Raw genomic sequence first — 13,232 nt, 5'->3', positions numbered from 1 at the left:
AACGTTTTAATACATGTTTGACATTCTAGTAAAATGTAAGGCACTTAGAGGTTGCATTAAATGATGGGAATGCACACTCACTTGGAAATAGGATTCACACTGGCTTCTACAACAGTAAGGATTTTGCAGTTCTTGATGTTTTCTGGAAACTCTTGGATACCTTGAGGGAAATGATAAAAAATAAAAAGAATTTAAAAATCAGTCACTTAAAACTGCAAAAATGTGTTTCCACGCCCCATAAGGGGGGGAAAAAAAGCCATTTCACAGCAATGTTTGCATTGTTAAATTTTACGAGCATTTTATAAACACAGACAATAAAACAAAAAAAACATCTTAAATATTTTTTCTTAACCAAAGAGAGAGAGAGCTGGAACATAAAAGAGCAGAAGAGGGGAGAAAAAAACCCCCCACTGAATGTCAGTCTGCAAGTTCTCACCAAAACAATGTTTAAACTACAAGAAAGAGAATGTGATCAAGTCCCTGGGTTTATTTCCTCTACTTTGTTTTGGGTCTACGACACTTAGGCTGAAGTGTTTGTGTTCAAGGAGAAGCTGTTTTTAATGTAAACACGACTCAAGAAGCTCTGGTTCATGATAAAAAAGAAAAGGAAAAAGAAAAAAGGGCAGTAAGATCCAAAACCACGTTTGTTCTCAGCTGCTTCAGCACTCATTTAATTTAAGTTAAATGTTTAAGGACTGACGCAGTTACAGCAAAACTGTTTTTAAAAGTCTGACATTAAAGGCTTGAGAATTTGATACGGTTGTTTATATAAAGGGGCGTCAAACTCGTCTCCATTTTGGGTCACGTAAAGATCATGAATGCTCTTAAAGGGCCGGCTGTGTCAGAATGTATTGATAAAACCCATTAAAATATCAATAAATTGCTATGGCTGCATTCAATAAATACTTCTGAAAAGGAAATAGTGAACATGGTTTCACATTGTTCAGGATTTTTATGATTCCCTATTTATGATTGTTTTTGGGATTTCTTTGCAATCAAAATCACTGATTTTGTGGAGCTAATTTTGAAATATTTACAAGAAACTTTACACCATTTGCCCATAAATATGATTCAAAATGTGACCTTTTGTTACTCCGCGTATCGATCACAGACTATAATTTGACACCGATTAAGACTGCATTAAACTCAGCCATGTCAAAATAAGGCACAAATTTGGTAATAAAAATGAAAATAATTCAGTTTTTACTTTATTTCTTAATAAATAACAACCTTAGAAGTTTGAAAGGCTCTCCTTTTCAGCTGCACTCAACTCTGATACTTAAATAAAATGTGCTGCTGTTCAGGTGGGAGAATCTCTTGACACAACAGCTATTAATCACACTCCACACACCTTTATGGAAGAGTGACAAGAGGAAAGCTACTCAAAGGAAGCCATGTTTGTTATTTGACACAAACCATAATAGGGGACACGGGATTGAAGCTCGTCAGAGGAGGGCAAAAAGGAACTTTCTGGCCAATTTGCCAAACACTAGACTAGAATTTTACCTTCCAGCAGGACAATAATCCTAAACATGGGTGACCTGATGTATGACCTAAATCCAATCGAGATTTTGTGGCAAATCTTGTTTTTGTTTAGAATCACTTTTCATCCAATATGAACTGAGTGATTTGCCAAAGGACGAACAAAAAAGGTCCAGATGTGCAAAGCTAGCGGAGATAAACTTCTAAAACACGAGCACCAACTTAAGAGTGGCTGGCTGGAAAAGCACACACACAATTTTTCTAATCTGTTAAGGCCTAGCATCATTTTTGCTCTGTCACATAATATCAAGCTGCATAAAAGTAGGAAGTTTTTACCATGACAAAAAAGGCAAATATCCAACACTGCCATCTTCACAACTTCACCAACTGTTTCAATGGGTTGCATTATGTGTTCTCCAGCCACACAGAACCATCTTATAGCACGATCAGGTATCTGTGCTACCTTCAGTTGTTCTAAAAATGTGGCATGTATCAAATGTGACTTAAGTTAAATTTTGCTTGCTGATTTAATGCCTTGAAATTGGGCCTCTGTTTTAAAACTCCTTCTCTTTCTGAAACTCTGCTTTCAGGAACTCAGCACAACATGGCTCCTGAATTAACCCTTTAATAACTGTTTTGCCAACGTTTCACTGAGAGGTAGCTCATGTAATGAGCTCAGCAGATACGCAGTTCCGCCAGGTGTTTGCTAATTGCTGCTGGCTAGTCTGAAGGAGTTGGGTAGGGGAGTCGCGGGTGAAGAGAGTTCTATGGAAGCTCACAGAAGGAGTTTCGTCCTTGAATGTGGTGTTCGGTCCCCCACAGGACAGCTGAATAGTTGCCATGGGAGATTAATGGATGGATGAGAAAATCAAAACAACATTCCAGGAATGTTTTTGATGAGAGAACAACATCATAGCATTGCGTAAAGCTCAAAAAAATTTATTTCATATAATACTGCCCCCTTTAAAAAAAATGAGCCGAACATTCAGAATTTAAATCTCAGTACAAACCTTTACAACAAAAGAATGACAGTTGTTTTATCCCAGCATCATTGAGAAACGAGACGGCAAGCGTGGACTTGTTCAGCCATCATTGTTTTGAGACATCGTACTGTGACGCCATTTACTGAACAAAACTTGTTGTGCCAGTTTTCCCTCAGAGTGATCCAAAAAAAAGCAGCAATTAGGAGAGAAACTTTTTCAAAGGAAATATAACTGCCCAATTTAGCAAACCCAGGCTGCTGATGGTCAGTTTTAGCTGATCTGAGACCAGAGATGTGTGTGGTCCGATTCACCTGTGCTTCAAAGGAAGTTCTGACATCTGCTCAATTTCTAAGAAGAAAGCAAAGGTCGATAGAGAATACAATTATTTTTTTTGCTTACTGTTTTTGCTGACATCAAGCTCCCTGAGGTTAACGAGATTTGCGATCGCTGCGGGCAACACCGTTACGTCATTATCTGGCATGCTCAGCCGGTTGAGAAACTGGCAGTTAAACAGTTGCTGGAGGAGGAGAGAAGAAGAAGAGCAAATTAAGAACATTTCTAACATCACGTTAAAGATGTTTAATTTAAACGTCGAGAGGAAAGATTGATGGCTTAAATGGTCTAACGTTATCACTGCTTCCATCATCTCCCATCCGATTAAAAACTCGCAGGTTTATCAACAGCGCAAACTCTATCTTGCGTTGTGAACCAGCTTTTCAGGAACGCTAAAAAATGTCGTACTTTAGGCAGTTCCTCGATCTGGTTGGCATCGAGGTAGAGCTCCTGCAGCGTCTTCTCGAAGCCGAAGATCTCCTTAGGAACCGTCTCCAGGCTGCAGTGGGAGTAGTCCAGAGATGTCACCACCTCCTCCTCACCTCGCAAGCACCGGCACGGCACCAGCCGAACAAAGAAGCTCCGCTTGGACATCGTCACGGGCTGGACAGGGAGAGAATTACAAGTAATTGTTGCAGTAATTCGGGAGTGTCTGTTGTTGCAGTGTCTGTGTGTGTAGTGAGAGAATATGAAGTTTAAAAACCTAGCTGTGTAGGATTTCATCTTTTATCTTGATGATAAAAGTGCAACATACAACGTCAACACTGTAAAGAAGACAACTTCTTTACAGTTTTCTTTAAAATTAAGATTTTAATTCAAACATTTGATGCTACGATACTCGTACATACATATAAATACAAAACAGAAGTGAATGTGGCGGATCATTTCTGTTCGGCGTTAAGCTGTTTGTATTCTGTTAGGTATAGCTCTGGGACCGTTTTCTATGTTTACTCTTGGGTCGCCTCAGAGCATGACTGGCTGATTTATGATAAACATGCATTTCCTGGAACGTTTTGTGCAACTCGTTTCTTCTTATCCTGCCCAGCGTTAACGTTGCTGTGGCAAACTGAACTTCCCGGCTCCACAGCAGAGGAGCCGGCAGCACCGTCAATGTGCAATAGAGTAGAAAAATAACTTAACACTGAGATTTCTTTTTTTTTTTTAATGAACACTGAGTGTCAAATTACCTTATTTACACAAGCAAAGAGGACAAACTATGCACACATCAATTTAAATACATTTTGTGGAAAATTACAAAATGTAGTTAAATAGATACATTTTGTAACTTTGTATACAAAATGTATCTATTATAGCTCTATGATAAAGAGAATTATTTTTAGTTCTCTTTATTATCTTGTGGGGAAAAGGCATCATTCCACTGGTCGGCCATGTGGTGACAATACGCCTGTCAGAATAACAAATTTTGGTGGACGATAAATTGTCCCAGACGTTATTGCGAGAAACGATAATATTGTTGCTTAGAGACAACAATAATACAATGGTAATGGCATAAAAATGCAAGAACACATTGTTAGAGGTCAATAAACCATCCAGTTGTTAGTAGAAAGAGAAAAACAATAAATCAAGCAAGCTTGCTTTAATTTATCAAGTGATTAATTGATAAATAGGCCTGTCAAGATAAATTTTGCAGGATGGTAAGTTGTCCCAATAATTACTAATATAAATGATAATATTGTTGTCTTAAGACCCGTTTTTTGTTTTTTTTTACTTTTATGACTACATATTTTCCAACGTTCAGGTTGTAGCTCATAAAACGCATGTAAAGCGATAGCTATTATGTAGCTGCTTTTTATTGAAAACTCTTCTTACTGCAAACAATATGAATAAAACAAAGACGCCTCAAGTCGCTCAATGAAAAGTCAGACAAAAGAGACGTTGTAGAGAAATGTTAGCATATATTGTTATTGTTCGAATCTGGGGTCAACAACACGGTTTTCACTAAGTACAGTGCCCAATATGGAATGCGCGCTGGTCAACAGAGGCTTTGTTCACTGGAGCATGCAGAGAATGTGACTTTTCCTCCCCCTCATCTTAATCTGATTGCTGCCACAACACATAATCTCAGCGCACTTCATTCACCGTGAATCTTCACAGTCTAGCCGAGCCGGAACATGGCGATGGTCTTCCTCTAAATTAAAGCCAGACTGTGTTGAAATTGGAATCAGAAAACTTTATTAAAAAGAATCTAAATTAAACCTTTTGTTTCCGATGAAATTTAAAACGTCGCATTCAGCTGGTATGTGCAGATATGGCAAAAGGTGAGTTTTAGGGAACATGATTAATTTGCCTCTCCTGGCGTTTGTCATGTTGAAAGAAATCCAACTGGTTTCTTTCTGGTTACATAATGAGGATATTTTCCAGAAGCAGCCTTTGAAATCTCCCTAAAACTTATCTGGAAAAGAGCAACAGTCAGCGGCGATTCCTCCATCTCCAAAGTATGCATGAACTTGCCCCCACACCACCGGAGATATGCACAACCAGGAGGCTGTCGGCCTCCCACACAATCTGTGCCATAAAAGCAGACGGCTCGTGTATAAATACTCCGTCAACCCCTCTGGTGATGGACCAGATTTCTCAGAGTGCTTGGCTCCATTCATCCAGAGTAAAGAGAAGTGAGCGCATGTAGAGACGGTGCAAGTCGTATAGAGAGGAAGAAGGGGCGCGGGGTGGCAGTTGTGGGCTGTCGTTAGGTACGCTACAGAGAGCAGAGGCGGGTGGGCGGGCGGGGGGGGGAACAGAAGCCGTCAGGAGGAGTGGGTGGAGCTGAAAGAGCTGCAAGGAAAGCAGAACGGGCCTAGAAATGTTGATAAGAACAGATGAGCAGAACCTGTTAAAACCTGCACAGGAATTCATTCAGATTTAATGGTTTCCAACGGCGGAGAAGTGTTAAAAAGCAAACAAGGCGTGATTATGCGGCGCAGGGTTGTTGTACTGCAATTATGGAAACTTTTAAAGGATGCCACCAAAGATACAACCTTCGCTCACTAGTACTTTGCATGTGCGTTGTTTAATTAATTGCGTATAAAGTTAAAAGGAGTGCTATAATTTCCATTCTGATTATATTTTTTGAAGGGTAATTTTGTTTACAGAAATTTCGGCCGTTTTATTTATGATTTCAATTGTGTTTTGTTTTTATTTCCGTATTATTTATCGTTTTTAGTTGCTGCATTTTATTTTGGATATTTAGAATGTCTTCCAGTTCCACTGTGGAGTGCTCTGACAGTTATTAAAATGCCTTGAGGCTTCGTTAAATCACGTTTTACTATTTAGCCCGCTGTGTGGTCTCAAAAACAACAATATTATCGTCTATCGCAATAATTTCTGGGACGATTTAATATCCAGTAAAATTTGTTATCGTGACAGGCCTATTGTCACGATATATCTGTCGTGACAATAGGCCTGTCGCTCTTTGCCACCGTTCTCCAGACACGTTGCAGCTGTCTAATAGGAATGCCGACAATAGAAAATCTTGTGGTGGTGATAGAAGCGGTAAATACTGCAATGAAATGCATCAGTTGCCATATATGTTGATTTCCCTCCCTCTTCTCTTTCAGATCTGTGACTGTTAGCATTTTGGATAACATTATTTATGTCTGGTGTGAGACTCTACAAGTTGCTAAACATGACATTAGCATGTACAGGGACGATTCATGACACTTGGATTATGTTAGCTAACCATTACTGCACTCCAACCAGTCCTTTGCGGTATTAATTTTGCACACTGATATTGTGATGACTATTTATTTGCAAGATATTGAGCAAACATAGTTGTTAGGCATGTTATCTCCATTTCTTATAGAGGTTACACTGAAATAGTTGCATGTTTTCAATCATAGTGGCTTTCAAAAATAAAAGCACTGTTGATAAATGAAGGATCAAAGCCTCAGGCTAATTTGTGTGTGATGCTACACCAGGTGGAAACATGCAAGCACAATCCGATGTGCTGGGATCCATCACTTGTTATTTCTTGCATCGTAACCTGTTATGACATGAATATGGTTCTTACACAAAATTTGTACCATTTCCTTCTTAGCTTAAATTCATATGATTCCAAATATGTGAGCCACAGAATTGCTTAATGCCAAAGCTTTTCTACAAAAATTTTCAGGTTAAGTTTCTCAGAACTTTCTATTGAAGCTTTCATGCAGAAATAAAGTGCAAGCAGACCAATTAAGCACCTCAAGAAAACACTTCGGAAACGTCAGAAAATGATCAGCAGGCAAGTCGACGATTCATCACATCCACATGTGGAGAACATATCTGTCCAACTTGAGGCGCGTTTTCAAAACATGATCAGCTTTGAAAAGATTAATGAACAGAGTCATCAGGAAAACTTGAGTATTACTTCAATACAGGCTGCCTTATGTCTATGCTCCACTTTGCTATGTATTGCAAATTTTTGCTCAGGTCCCTCTTGAAAACGAGATCTAGATCTCAACGGGGTTTACCTGATTAAATAAAGGAATATGAAAAAAAAAATACTTTCTTTATGGATACGTTCATATTTGTGAACTTTTTTACTTCTCTGTTGTAGAATAGCTTTTGAAAATTTAATTAACAGAGACGAGGACTGTCAGCGTTGGTTGAAAAGTAATCTGGAAGGCGGCACACTAATGAAAGTGGTGCATCCTGCAGCACAGATAAGCTTATCCACTGACCTACATGTTTCTGGAATGATCACCGACTACTCGTCAAGCTCCATCAGGAGCCTTCACTTCCTTTGGTAAGGAAATTCAAGACATGCTACACAGACTCCAGCCATGTTAAGCTCTCGGCAGAGATATTCCTTCTTAGCCTACTTCTTTAAGCAAAAAAATCATCATCGTGCTGGGAAATGCCTGATAGCAGAGAAACTGGTACAAAAAAAAAAGAGAGAAAAATTTAAGAATCTCAGTGTGAACTTTCACAAACAGTGGCCGCATTTATTGAGAAATTTTAAAAATGTGTGGGAATGCAAGAACTGCGACCATATGACTCTGCAGCCTCGCAGTGAACTTTGTGGCTTCCTCTGTGCAGCACTGAATAAAAACCATCCAGAGGGCAGAGCAGTCTCAGAATACCATTTACTCTCTCACTCACAGCCAGGAAACCACTTTCCTCTTACAACCCCGTCTCCGTGTAACTCAAGTGCCTCCTGGGTCATGGCTGTTGCTATAGAGACTATAATCTAGGGCAGAATAGGCTAAAGCCTTAAACAACACTTGCAGAATTGAACTTGCTATGTATGTAAACCGTTATTGAGTGGTAACTAGGCAAACAGACAAGATATTAAGGTCCTTTTATTAGTTTTGTAAGCTACTCCAGCGGACCGCGGTATTCGCTAGAGTTGGAGACCACAAGCACTCACTACACAGAATCTGTAAATACTTGAGTCCCCTCTAAAACTGCTTAGAAATGCCTACTTTAATAATTCAAACACCATATAAACCTTAAAATTCATGAAGACACACTGGAAACCACCTTTGCATGTCTGCAAAATGTCTTTGGTCTTTTTCATCCAAAGATAAGGAATAATATTGATTTGTTTCAACATCATCAATATTATTCTTGCCTTAATTAATCATTGTCACAATTATTTGCCATCAGTGGAAAGGATAATATTAATATACTTGAGAATTTACATTTTTTTAAGAACTTATTGCTCCTAGATTGGCAGTTTTGCAAATGCCAGCCAACAGCGTGTCGCGGAGCATTGTGGATAAGTATTTCAGCTTCCCAAGCTGCATTTTCTTTAAAATATTTTAGAAATGGTAGGTGAAAAAAATCCACGAATAGGGGAACTTGGAGGTAGCTTTGGGGTTCAAAGCTACCTCCTTAGCTTTGAAAACAGTTTTCATAAAAACGGGTTGTTGATTCAGTCTAGGTTTTAGTTGAACTTGTGCCATTTCACAGCACAATTAAGTGCTTAAGCTGTTATAAAAATGCTAAGTAAATCAAACATGAGAGTAAAGGATTTTTCAAACATGGATGAAAGAATCAAGGCAACACTCCCGGTATGTTTTTGATGAGGGAACAACATTATAACATGATGTTAAGCTAACAAAAGTTAATTTCACATAATACTGCCCCTTTAAGTATAAGGTATTACTTATTTATAATTCTTTACAACTTGATGCTTTCTAATCTATTAGTTAGTTATTCCTAATTCACTTATTTCATCATCAATATTATTGTTGCCTTAAACATTGTCACAATTATTTGCTCCATTTTCATTTGTTGGTTTATATTTTAGAATTTTATTCATTTTTCTACTTCCTGTGTTTCCAAAGTTTCTTATACAAGTTTTTTTTCTGTCTAATACATTCAACAAAAATGTTCCTATGCAATACTCTGTGCTACACTGGTAAGACAAATGCTCCACAATTAACCAATTATTTAAGAGAAAAAGTTGATGCATGCATTCTTATGATCACAATTATGTTGGGATAAAATCTGCATCTGATCTGGAGATTTTTACCAATTTGAATCGCCGATTAAAGCCGACTGAGGCGGGGAAGTTACGAGAGTGTCACCGAGTGCGTCAGGGGGTTAAGCGGAAACAAGCACAGCTTTTGACGGCGGCGAACAGCTTGTGTTATTTATAGGAACCCCTCTGGTTGATATGGCAGAATGTGATTAGTACGAGCTAGCTCCTGCTTTACGAGAACAGCTTTTCATCCAGATTGCAGCGGCCTGTTACAGGATTGCTTAGCCGCAGCTGCAAATTTACATCAGAGATTACGGCAACCCAAACAATGCACAGCAGGGGGTGAGGGGATGGACAGGGTTAGAGCCGCCTGAGATGGAAGAGGCAAAAAGAAGAAAAAAAGAAAAAAACACCTCCTTGACATAGGTAGAGAGCTAGCGAGCTTTCTGTCTCATTCTATAACGCAGCTTTGACTCACCTTTTGAACTGGATGCTTTACAACACATACTTTATTCTTCACCCAATAATTAAAAATAATTCTGAATAATTAGCTGCCAACTCTATTATTAGTATGTTATTACCACTCGACCTCAGAGTAAAATGAGGTACTATGCACCTGTAAAGGTAACTTTGAAGCATCTTAATGTGGTTTCCATTTGCAGTGGTATCAAAATAACCAAAGGGTTCATGATTGTAAAACCTCATATACAGAACAGAGTTGAATAAAAATGGAAATGGATCAGAGGCTCATAAAAACAAATGCTGCTCTGAAAATTAAACAACCTCTTAAAAGAGTTCTTTACGTGAATTACAATAGGTACTAATGTTATCACACCAAACTAAACAATAACTGAATTCATTCAAATTTTGAAACCAATGTTGTTGTTTTTTAGGATTTTGTTTGATTTTGGGGGTTTCCAAAAATCATTAGAGGAGGACTTGTTTTCAAAATACAATGTTTACTTTGACTACCGAGATAAATAATGCAATAATTTAGCAATACTGAGAACTGATAAAGCGCTTGTTGGTGGTTTGCAACCAGATTTTTACCCAAAAAACTAGTTCAACATGTGCCACTCTTTGAATAAATCAAGTGCTTTCCTTTTCCAAAGCTGAGGCACTGAAAACAGAATATATGTAAACTGGCATATTCAATTCAGTTCAAAATTCCTTGATTAATCCCAAAGGAAAAACTAAATGTTGTAACTCATTATTTAAAGGGTTGTCATAGATACCGACAGCTACTGGGAGGAAGGATCTCCTGTTGAGCTCAGAGACAGATCAACTTTCTGTGAGTGGTGTTTAGAAGAGCGGCCTTTTACATGGACTTCATTACATGAGCACAAGAATTGTTGACAGGTTGCTGTTTTAAATGGATAAGAAATTAATTAGTATTTAAAGCAACAGAGATCAGAATAGACTGTTACAGAGCAGCCTAATAATTCACCATTTCACTGGCGAGATAAACACTGACAGATTTCATCATCGGACTTGGAGGTCCTCTTTATGAAACTAAAGATCTACTCTGTTCCTTAAGTACCAGATGCCCTGGTTGATGCCTTGATGTCACCGTCTGCTTCAGTATTGCGTAGACTTTTTTTGTACTAATCTTTTCCCTTTTTTAAGACTTAGATAATAAACTATAGCAGAAAACTCATGCAAGTTTAGCAGAAACAAGCAAACTCAATTTCTTGTAGGAGTGTTTAAGTTATTCTACTGCCGCTCACCAGGAGCAGACTGGGCGCTCAATTTCCTGGATGGGAGAAGCGATGATGCGTTTAGGAGCATTAGGGAAACTTAAGCTTCCAGAAAGTTATTTGCAGAAGAGTAAAGATTTTATAGAAATGTATATCAGTCATCACAAAAAAATTATTTGCATGCCTCATATGTAATAAATGTTTATTTGCCCCCATTTCCCCAAAATATCAATATATAGTCCAGCCGTGCTCTCTCCATCACCATGAAGACACTAAAAGAAGAAGTTCTCACTTCCTGTAATTAAATATTTCCACATATTTCCTCAATGTTGGTTCAATGTATACAAAAATACCCAAGTCCTGTCATGTCATTTAAAGTTTACAGAAAATATGAACTACAGAAACCGAAACAAAACGCTGGTTAATATTCAACCAGTTTGACATTTTTAGCATCCTCCCACCATGAAGCTCCAAACAAAGATTCCACCAACTTTTATCTAATTTGGTTCTGCTAAGGTAAGGAAAGAAAGACTTTTCTTTACCTTTCTCAGACACACACACAGACACATACATCAAGTAACACAAAGCAGTAAAAACCTAAAAAAAAATCAACTAATTTTTTTTTTAAAAAGCAAACTGATACCACAGCAAAACAGTTTCATTTTCACAAGCGAAGAATATTAGGCTGCTTAAAAAGTCGAGTCATTAACGATACTAACACCTTCTTAAAAAGTTCAGAGATTTCCTGTTAAGGTCCGTGAGTCTTCATTTTATACGTCTTCCTACTATATCAGTGTCAGTTTTATTAATACAACACACATCTCACACTAACAGGTTCAACTGATAAATGACAAAAACCTGTAAAACAGTGACCACAGACCCATCTTTCCTAAACTCAACAATGATTTACCGAAAACATAATCAGAGCCTCTCATTAGGAAAGCACAGTGGATCTTCTCATGTCTCCGCTGGTAGCGATTGTCTGACCCAAACAGATGTTGCGAGTCGCTTCCCATTCCCTCAACAATCACATGAGCTAGCAGTTTAAAACCGCTCACATGGGACGACAATGCCAGACTTCATCAAGCTCAAACTGGGCTCGCAGAGCGTGAGACATCGTTTCACACATGCCTCGGCCACAAACGCCCACTCCATGGAGAATCATTGACATGTGGCGTCTTGGTAGCGGAGAAGGTTGCAAGACATTGCCTAAACAACTTGCATGCGAGTCACAGAACAGACCAAAACACACCACAGTCTACCATTATGCTCTCCATTTCACCTTCTTCCTAACTGTGTTTTTGTTCATTAAATTCCATTGGTTGATATGTGTTCAAAAGAGAGCAGGGGACTAATAGGAGTTTTAATGCAGGATGAGTTCAATTATCTTCTGGGAGTTTTTACTAAAAACTTTTTTTTTGAGGAAATAAAATCTATAGTCTTAAAGTCATTACTAACAGAAGACATCTAGTGTATTTTGCAATTGACTTGATGGAACTAGGAAATGTGTCAGTATGAGCCAGAGAAGGGATATTATTTCTACACACATTGGATCCATTTCTAATTAGATCAAAGCTCTACTGGATTTTAAGTCAATGTGTCCTATCCACACAAAAATGGCAATTTAGGGTACCTTATACACATTTTGTTTTTAATTGGACAGTTTATTTGGGGGGTGAGGGGGATTACACTTACATAATAGTCCAACCTTGAAGAATCTCAAACTAATATTAGTTACAAAAACATTTAATTTACCTTTGGGATCGAAATATTTTTGAATACTAGAAAAATTACAGAAATTAGTTTTTTTCTGGCAATATGGAACAAAGGCATCTGAATGAAAGAAGGTTGCTACACTTTACACTCATTGCAATAAAGTAAATTTTTAACCATATTTGTGTGCATAACCTTGTTAGGCACTTTGAGTTTCTGCTTGCAATGTTCTTCTATTTACATAGCTAAATTAAATGTAACAGAGTGATTCGTACTTTTTTCTTTTTCATTTCCTAATACCGCTGATCCTAACCCCATGTCTAACTGCTGATAATAACCACAGACCCTTTCTCTAAAGCCCTGCTTTCAAACATCATGAACACAAAGCCTCCTGAAACAATGGCTAGAAGTGCAACTGAAACAGGTAGAAAGACGAGCCTCTCTGCAATATCACAGACAGAGAATGCAGCAGGAGAGAGGACCTGAAGTTCCAGTTTTGCTTCCCCTCTTGGCTTTCATTCTCACCACTGAGCCGCTGGTCTCAGTGGTCTTGCGTGACTCTAGAAAAACAAAACCATGATTGTTTTCTTTGAACGT

At 38.2% G+C, this 13,232-nt stretch overlaps 1 protein-coding gene across 4 annotated transcripts in view; it reads right to left on the bottom strand.

Moving 5' to 3' along the window:
* erbin (erbb2 interacting protein) overlaps nt 1-13,232 on the bottom strand; it is an 81,452-nt gene that overhangs the window by 49,532 nt on the left and 18,688 nt on the right. For all 4 annotated transcript variants that reach the window (XM_023338767.1, XM_023338765.1, XM_023338764.1 and 1 more), the window contains 3 exons: nt 3,207-3,401; nt 2,865-2,982; nt 82-160 (listed from right to left, as the gene is read on the bottom strand). In XM_023338767.1, coding sequence (XP_023194535.1) covers nt 82-160; nt 2,865-2,982; nt 3,207-3,392 — 383 coding nt within the window. In that variant the 5' untranslated portion in view covers nt 3,393-3,401. The remainder of the gene's footprint in view (nt 1-81; nt 161-2,864; nt 2,983-3,206; nt 3,402-13,232) is intronic.

This window comes from Xiphophorus maculatus, chromosome 8 (assembly GCF_002775205.1).
Source record: "Xiphophorus maculatus strain JP 163 A chromosome 8, X_maculatus-5.0-male, whole genome shotgun sequence".
In the NCBI taxonomy this organism is placed as follows: domain Eukaryota; kingdom Metazoa; phylum Chordata; class Actinopteri; order Cyprinodontiformes; family Poeciliidae; genus Xiphophorus; species Xiphophorus maculatus.
The sequence above is the reverse complement of the archived record's forward strand: the minus strand, read 5'-3'. Positions and strand labels throughout refer to the sequence as shown.